General features: G+C 32.0%; 2 protein-coding genes across 2 annotated transcripts; one reads left to right on the top strand and one right to left on the bottom strand.

Moving 5' to 3' along the window:
- Positions 1–471: 471 nt before the first annotated feature.
- On the bottom strand, positions 472–2,183 carry LOC110713421 (leucine-rich repeat extensin-like protein 6). Its single transcript, XM_021891873.1, has one exon. It carries the CDS (start codon positions 2,171–2,173, stop codon positions 761–763), a length of 1,413 nt encoding a protein of 470 aa, XP_021747565.1. The 5' UTR covers positions 2,174–2,183; the 3' UTR covers positions 472–760.
- A 5,777-nt stretch (positions 2,184–7,960) lies between these two features.
- LOC110713417 lies at positions 7,961–8,930 on the top strand. Its single transcript, XM_021891868.1, has 2 exons — positions 7,961–8,305; positions 8,622–8,930. The coding sequence occupies exons 1-2, from the start codon at positions 7,961–7,963 to the stop codon at positions 8,928–8,930; spliced, it is 654 nt and encodes a 217-aa protein (XP_021747560.1).
- The last annotated feature ends 333 nt before the right edge of the window (positions 8,931–9,263 follow it).

Here is a 9,263-nt window from a genome sequence, read left to right as displayed (position 1 = left end):
AGTATTAAATTTAGACTGTAAGGGTGTATGATTGGGCCTGTACTATGGAGTTTTAATGGAGTAATACATTTACAAAGATAAATTCCTAGTCGTGTTTGATATGTATTTAGTAGAAGCAAAGTAACATAATTTGGATCAAATAGCAAGACACATTCGATTTACTTTTATCAAAATGCTCTCATCAAATGATAAAAATATATACTAAGGCACTTATCATAGTTTCATTAATAACAACAAAAATCCAATCATAGAATAACAACATTATTAACCTATAAATAATCTTGTTGGACATCCATATATATATATTAATGCATGCATCAAATTAAATATGATAAGGAGTTCTAATTATATATAGATGAAATGATCTAAAACTCAGATTCTAAATAATTAAATAAGCAAGAAATTAAATATTCCTCAGAAGATCCAAAATGGTGTTCTATAAAATAACATTTGAGGTTATATAGTCCAATTTATTAAATATAACAACACATGAAAATAATACAATTACATGGCCCAAAGAAGTATTGCTAATAAATAACATTAATATTGGCACATTGACTTTCATTTTATTACATATGCTCACTAATATTCTATTTGGTCAAGGTCAATTTAATTCAACACATTTCTCTTCCATAACAAAACAATACAAATTTGAAAACAAATGATAATAATAAAAATTTTAAACCGAATTTTTCGCATCTACCATGCTGAAGCTAGGTTGCAGGACCAGTAGTAATTACACATGCACAAAATTTAGTGGTTACACATGTGGAGGAGTATATTTAGGCGCAGGTGGTGGTGGTGGTGGTCGTCGAGGAGGTACGGGTACATATGGAGCATAATTTTTTGACGGAGGTGGGGGCGCTCGACGTGGAGGCACCGGCACTTTTGGAGCATTGTATTTTGTAGGAGGTGGTGATGGTCGCGGCAGAGGTGGTGGCCGCGGTGGGGGACTTCCTACACATTTGCAACTTGGAGGGTGGGATAAGAAGGCCTTACACTCTGTAGAAGATTTTTGTGACAACCAAAAATCTAGACAATTATTCTCATCATTTTTATCCATAATCATTAAGCACTGAATCGGTTCTTTAGTAATGTAATTATTAGCATAAGTGAAGTTTTCCAACTTAGGCAAATCACAAATGCTGTTTGGAATTTCCCCATAAAATTTATTATTTGCAACATTAAGCTGCTCTAAGCTCTGCATCCTTCCCATACTTTCAGGTAATGTGCCTGTTAGATCGTTAGAGCTTACGTCGAAAACGGTTGCTTGGTTCAACCCCCCAATACTTGTAGGTAAACAACCTTTTAGCCCTATGTTCATGAGAATAACTTCGTCGAGGGTTCTTCCCATTTTGGAAATTTCTGATGGGAAACACCCTTTAAGGTTGTTGTTAGCCACAACGAGCACGGAAACAGGGGAGTTTCCAATGGTGCTAGGAAGGGGTGAGGAGAATTGGTTGTTGTTCAAAAAAAGAGCATCAAGTTTTAAGTTGAAGAGTTGAGGAGGGATTACACCCTCGAACTGATTGTAACGAATGTCGAGGAATTTGAGAGATGGAAGATTTAGGAAAACAGAAGGAAAAGGGCCACGGAACAAGTTGTTACTTAAATCAAGCTCAAAGAGAAGCTTGCACCGCGAAAGGAAGGAAGGGATATTACCGGAAAATTTGTTTGAGCTGAGGTGAAGGAGCGCGAGGTCAGGTAAAAGGTCGAGTCTATCAGGTAATGAACCTGAGATTGTGGCGTGGTTAAGATCGATTCCTGCAACAGTGATAACATTACCATTGTCGGGTGCTGGTGCACAGAATACACCTTGGTAGCTGCACACATTGTTGCCTACCCAATTCGAGGTAAACCCGAAAGGGTCAGAGGTGAAAGTTTTCTTCCATGCTTGCAGAGCAGTGAATGCATTCTGAAGCCTTACACCTCCTGGTGATGATTTTTGAAACGTTGTAGTTTGATTGAATGATGAAGAACTACTTCGATTGGACGACCATTGTTCAAATGATGAGCCATTTTGATCAAATGATGAAGATGAACTTGTTCGATTTGATGAAGATTGTTCAAATGAAGAAGATTGTTGTTGTAGTGAGGGAGTTGGAAGAGAAAGTATGACAAAAGTAGTAGCCCAAAGGGCTAAAATTAATGTTGGTTTAAGGTAATAATTCATAATTATAGTGATATTAATGTTTGGGATGAAGAATTTCTATGTTTGTGCAGATATATATATAGAGGGAGTTTGTGTAACAAGTTTGACTTGAAATGTGAAGTACAACGAAAGCTCGCATGTAACAGAAATACAGAATAAAGCAAAATAATTATGCATATGATATAATATGTTATACCTATATCTTAGGTTTATTTTATAAAAGTAAAACAACTGTAATTTATTTTTTAATACGTGAGTTTTCATTGTCAACTTTTCTAGTAAATATGTAGTATAATATTTGCTAAATTAATTAAAAAAAAAATGTATATTTACTTTGTATTACCAATTATTGATTTGTGCACCCAATGAATATAAAGACTAAATTTTAAAAATAAATAAATTTAATTAAGACTAAAACAAAAGAACACAAATTCTTAATAAACATATGAGTCAAAACGAATGAACATGAATCCAAAAAGCAACAAAAAAACATAAACAAAAAACATGTTTTTAAATTTTTAAGTACAAAGAACATATATCATCTTTGCATCAAAATTATATCTAAAACAAATATAATTCATAACCAAAACACACAATTTTTTTTTATTATTCAAAAATGAAAAGAACATGAGTTGTATTTAAAAAATAATAATTATAACAACATATAGTCCAAATTAAAGAGTAAAGAGTATATCTACAACCTTTAAAAGTGAGAAGTTGAAAAAGATTAGGAGTTTTGACAAAAATTAGTGAAAATTAGTGAAAGGAATAGTGCATTGACCATATTTTTCTCATACTTTGTTGGTAATTGCAAAAATGCCATCAAATCCTTGAATTTTGTTGACTTTCATCTCTTTTTGATGACTTTTTTGACCTTTTTGTCAAAAATAAGTTGTGAAATGTCCAAAATTAACTTTTTCTTTGTTGGTTATTGCAAATTTGCCATCAAGTTTTGTTGATTTTTTTTGACTTTTTAAAACTTTATTGACTTTCATTAGTATAATTGTGGTTTATGTGTTTTAATTAATATTAAGTGATGAGGTGTACATAGCTTTGTTTGTTTAATTAGTTTAATGTAATAACATAAAGTATTTAGCTTTTAGCTTGTTTTAAGGCATGTGTTTTTTGAGTGGGTTAGGTTTACATATATATATATACATATATATATGTACATATATATAACTTCATTGTGAGATAACTTAAACACAATTACTGGAGTTTTTTCAATTGCAAAATTTCATGTAATAGAAGTTATTTCAATTATCAAGTTATTTAACGAAAAAAACAGGTAGTTTTGCATGCATCCATTAATTTAGAAGTTGATTAGTGCATGATTCTTGCATTTTGTATGGTAATTAATCGGTGAAATTTAGTGTGATTAATAATTCTATATGATTTTAGTGTGTAAGTTCACTTGCACGTATTATTTTTTTGTTTTATTTTGATTTTGATGATAATGTTTAATTGATTTTTTTCATGTAAGGAAATTTATGAGTTTAAAATTTAAGAATTATGTTATGTGTTCGATTTTGATGTGTGAGTTTACTTGCATATATTGTTTGTCTATTTGATTTTGATGTTTTTAATATGGTTTTATTTAATATGAGATGCTAATTAATTTACTGATTTATTGCATGCATTTTAGATTGATGACATATATGTGTATGTTATTATTTGGTTGTATTTATTTTGTGTGGTTTGGTTAGAATTTATTTGTGACACTAAGTTTATTCTTAATTTGTGCATGCATTTAGATTGGATGATCAGTTATTGAGATAGAGGAACAGAAGAACAATATGCAGGTAATTTTGCAAGCATCCATTAATTTAGAAGTTGATTAGTGCATGATTCTTGCATTTTGTATGGCAATGAATCGGTGAAATTTAGTGTGATTAATAATTCTATATGATTTTAGTGTGTAAGTTCACTTGTACGTATTATTTTCTTGTTTGATTTTGATTTTGATGATAGTGTGTAATTGATTTTTTTGCATGCAAGGAAATTTTTGAGCTTAAAATTTAAGAATTATGTTATGTGTTCGATTTTTATGTGTGAGTTTAGTTGCATATATTGTTTGTCTATTTGATTTTGATGTTTTAATATGGTTTTATTTAATTTAAGATGCTAAATAATTTTATGATTTATTGCATGCATTTTAGATTGATGACATATATGTGTATGTTATTATTTGTTTGCATTTATTTGTAGAATCTATTTGTGACACTAAGTTTATTCTTAATTTGTGCATGCATTTAAATTGGTTGATCAATTATTAAGATAGAGGAACAAAAGAACAATGTGCATGCATTTTTGGTTGTTTTTGTTTTTATTCTGAATATAATTTCTGAGGTTTAAAAGTTTGCATGCATGTATGTGGTTAAAAGTTTTAGTTTAATTTCTTTTTGAGATTGTAGTGTGATAGTGTTTTGAGTATGAGTTCTGCGTTCAGAGAGAAATATTAGTGAGAGTGACACGATTTTTTGTTTTTTTTTGTACTGGTTTATATTGACAAAGGCTTGAAATGGTTTACAAGTCTATAATTGTTGCATGCAGTTTGTGTGAAGATCGTGGGATATTATTGGGATTAACATTGTGTATTAGAAAGTTAAGGTTAACATTGTTTATTGGTCTATTGGTAGTAGGTTTATATGGTTTGAGTGTCAAGTGTTTGATTTTTGGTGTCTGTAGTTGTATTTGTTTTGGGCGAAATTTAGTCTGAAGTGGTTGATTGTACGTGAATTATAGGTTATGGATGCTTCGCTCACACAAGTAGTGTTATCATTTCGTCCTTTGTTGAAGCAAATTACCGATGCTTGGATTTCCCTGATCCAGAATACCAATATCTCAATCTCCGAAAAAGCATTGCTTGTGTGGCTGTTAGGAGCGAGAGTAGTGCTATTCCTACTGTTTATCTTGGTGGAGATACGGTCAATGTAGATGAATCTTGTGAAATTGCGGCTAAAGAGGTTGTGTATGATCTTATAAAAAGATATGACATAGTTGTTGAAGATGTAACTGCTTTACATAAGCAAATGTAAGAACGTTGTGGTCGATTGTATGGATACAAGAAAGAGGAGTTGGAGGCAATTGAGAAAGGCAAATCAAAGGTTTATTTTCATGGAGATATTTCTACTGGAATTGGACACAATCAGAGGAAAGTTGTTATTGATTTTCTTGAGGTGTTGAGGTCTATTTTGAGTTGTGTTGATGTAAAGTGCACTCCAATTGAAATTATTGAACAATTTCCGAATCAATATGTTTCTTGGTTTACCATCATTCACCATAGGAACAATTCAGGATTTAGGTGTTTGTTTAGTGATTACTGTTTGAGTCAAGCTGCAGCTAAGCAAGTTCTAGCTAGGAAAGCGGTTGATTATCTCATTGATGTGTGTAATCTTGAAATAGTGGATGCTAATTATAGGGCAACGACATGTAGGTTTGATGCTTTGCTATGTGTTTTGGAGAGGGAAAGTTATTTAAGTGTGAAGGAACGTGTGTTGGGAGTTAAAGAACAATTGGAACCTTCTTCAGGTCTTGTAGAACAAGACTGTGTAGTTCCTGTTGGTGGGGAATTTCAGGTTCCAATATCTAATCTACCTGTTATAGCTTTCAGGAAGATTGAACTAAAATCTCAAGTTCCAGAATCATTTGCTATTTCTGATTCTAGCATTGAAGAAATCCCAAAGGGGGAAGACTCAGAACATTTACATGGACATTTTAAGCATGTAAGGCTTTTAAAGGATTAGATGACTTGGGTTTAAGTTGGTATTGAAGAAGTTTTAACTGCTTGATGTGCGGTCTTTTGTTGCTTGTTGCTTCAACTGGGTTAGTTTTTTGTTGGATCATGTATTTGAAGTTGCTTGGCTTATGTATGTTGCACAAGATAGTTTTTTGTGATGCTTGTGCATTGAACTCTTTTAAGTAAATACATATATTAGAGTTCGAAGTAGATATTTTGGTTATGTAATGGTTGTAATGGATTATATGTAATTAATGATAATGAACACTTTTTGGTTGTTGCTATACTTTTCTTTTTTGAACTTTCTTGGAGTTTGCTATCTAATTTTGTGGATTTTTAAAGCTTATGGTATGTCTTGTTATGAAAATTCAGATTACTTAGAACACAAGTTACGTGTAGAATAAAAAAGGTTGCTTGATACAACGACACTTGCAAGGGAGACGTATTGTGGAATTTGCAAAGAAAAATAGAAAATGGGTGAGTTTTTTCATGTATCTAACAATGAAGATCTAGGGAATGTTTTTTTTTTTTTTTTTTTTTTTTTTTTTTTTTTTTTTTTACAGTGAAGTGATTTTAGGACAATAGTTTGTAAAATCAATGTTAATCACTGATTATGTAGATCGATTATTACGAGCACCAACGACATCATATAAATACAGGACTAAACGTCAAAGAGGGTTGGAAAGTGAAAGTAATGAAATAGAGGCTGTCAATGGGTCTAAAAAGAAAGCAAGAAAAGGAATTCAAGTGCTGAGTAATTTCAAAACTCTCATTTGTAGTAAACATATTTTATATTGAATTGAATTGAGATAGAGATAATTGCTTATGAATTTGTTATTTATGTTTAATAAGCACCTTCATCAACAAGGACAAACACTAATAGCCACCTTGTAGATTTGGAGAGAAGATGTACTGAACAAATTCAAAGGTACTCAAAGGTTGAAAACTTCGGTATTAGAGAAAAATTTATTATACTTTGTTGTGTTACTGTTATTAATTTTTGTTTTAAAATTTAAACTGAATTTGTGTTTTTGTAATTTTGTAAAAAGGTTATAGGAGCAGCTTAATGAAAATTAAGGAAAAGAAAAAGGCAGCGCAATTGAAGTTTCAAGTAATTTTAGTGTCTTCTTAGAGAATTCCTACATGTGTTTAAGAATAATAAAAATTATTAATGTCAACAAATCAGAATTAAAAATTTCATTGATCACATTTTTCATAGGGGTTCTTGATGCAGTAACTGGTGAAAGAGTTATTGTTCAGGTTTTTGCGCTACCTGCAATTCAAGTGACAAGTATAAGTGACATTAATACTAATTATACCTGCAATTCAATTTGTGTTCTTGACAAGTATAAGTATAAGTTAGCAAGAATCAGCTAATGGTTTAAAGTGTTTTTCTACGTTAAGAGAAAATATTTTGGCTATGTTGATGGAGATTACAAATCTAAATCCGTATGCTAGATTTTTTCGAAGTTTGAGCACAAATTTTATTGAATAAGACTACAGTTCCAGATCAGCATGTTTATAATGCTCCAACTACAGATGAGGTTGCTGTTATTTGGCCAGAGAATACTTCTTCCAGTGAGTCTGAAAGTCCACACATATTGGTTACTGGTGTAGATGATTCTTCTCATATGTTCCAACACTATTATGGTTGCTATGATCCTTTACAGTATCCTTTGCTATTTCCATATGGTGTTTGTGGGTGGACTCAAGGACTAAAGAAGATGTCTATGGGTGGAATACAACAGTTACAGTCTCAGATAGATCTAGTTTCTTCATGTAGTGTACATAATACTGAAGAGTTGTTAGATGAAGAAGCTAGGCGTATGAGTTCATATCTTTTATTTCTAATTAATAGAGTATATTTGATTTTATATATGTCATATACATGCTTTTATTGCTAATTTTATCCTTCTTTTTCCAAATATTGATTTGTAGGTGCAAATGGAGGTTCATCTAAGGCAGATAAACATATTTGAGCTCGAGAATATTATGCATATAGGCTTCAGTGTCGTCCGGGAAATTACTTGCTCAGAGCTGGAAGATTTTTTCAACAATATATCGCTAACATGTATGTCAAGGTAGAGAATACACGCTTGGATTTCTTTCGAAGGAACCAACAGACAATAAGGGCTGATCTTTATCAGGGACTTCTTGATACTATAGATTGTGGAGAAGAATGCGCAGAAAATGTTGGAAGACGAGTTATATTGCCTGAAACGTTTATGGGTGGCCCTCGAGATTTGAAGAAGAGATATCTGAATGCGATGTCATTAGTTCAAAGGTTTGGCAAGCTTGATTTATTTATAACAATGACATGCAATCCTAATTGGTCTGAAATAAAACAAGAACTTGCTGGTGGAGAAGAAGCACAAAATAGGCCAGATGTCGTTTCAAGAGTTTTTAGGGCAAAGGTATTTGCTTTAAAACATTTAATTAGGAAGAAGAAAATATTTGGAGAAGTGGCTACAATGATTTATGTTATTGAATTCCAAAAAAGAGGTTGACCTCATGCTCATTTTCTCATTATTTTGAAATCAGAATTCAAAATAAAGACTCCTGATGACTTTGATAAGTTTGTTTGTGCTGAAATTCCATCTTCTGAAAATGGATATTTAAGAGAGATTGTGATCAAGCATATGATGCATGGTCCATGTGGTTATCTTAATCCAGAATGCCCTTGTATGAAACATAAAGAACAACGTGGACATTGTAAGTATGGTTATCCAGACAAAAAATTGTGAAGAGACAAAAAGTAACAGTGATGGATATCCTTTGTATCGAAGGAGAGCTACGTGTGATACTGTCAAAGTTCGGGGTGTTGAAATGGATAATTCATGGGTGATTCCGTATAATCCATATCTTTTAGCTTATTTCAATTGTCACTTAAATGTTGAAGTTTGTTCAACTATTAAAACAGTGAAGTATCTGTATAAGTATGTTTATAAAGGCCATGACAAGATATCTTTCAATATTGTCCAAACAAAAGATGGAGTTCCCATGCAAGATGAAATTGAACAATATCAGTCAGGTCGATAGGTTTCACCCTGTGAGGCTGCGTGACATCTTTTTGGTTTTGATTTATATGAAATGTATCCTTCTGTTTTACCTCTTCCTGTCCACTTGCCTAATTCCCAGCTGATACAGATGAGACCTAACGAACAACTGACATCAATTATTTCAGATGCTAAGCGTACTAGAACCTGTTTAACAGAGTTTTTCGAAATGAATTGTAAATTAGCTTTGTGAACAAGATGGCTATATAGTGAATTTTCAGAGCACTATTGGTGGAATGCATCAGATAAACTGTGGAAGAAAAGAAAGAATAAAAAAAATCCAGATTGGAAGGTTAGCATTTGTTAGACCTTCTGA

Source organism: Chenopodium quinoa, unplaced genomic scaffold (genome assembly GCF_001683475.1).
Source record: "Chenopodium quinoa cultivar QQ74 unplaced genomic scaffold, ASM168347v1, whole genome shotgun sequence".
Classification (NCBI taxonomy): Eukaryota; Viridiplantae; Streptophyta; class Magnoliopsida; order Caryophyllales; family Amaranthaceae; genus Chenopodium; species Chenopodium quinoa.
The sequence above is the reverse complement of the archived record's forward strand: the minus strand, read 5'-3'. Positions and strand labels throughout refer to the sequence as shown.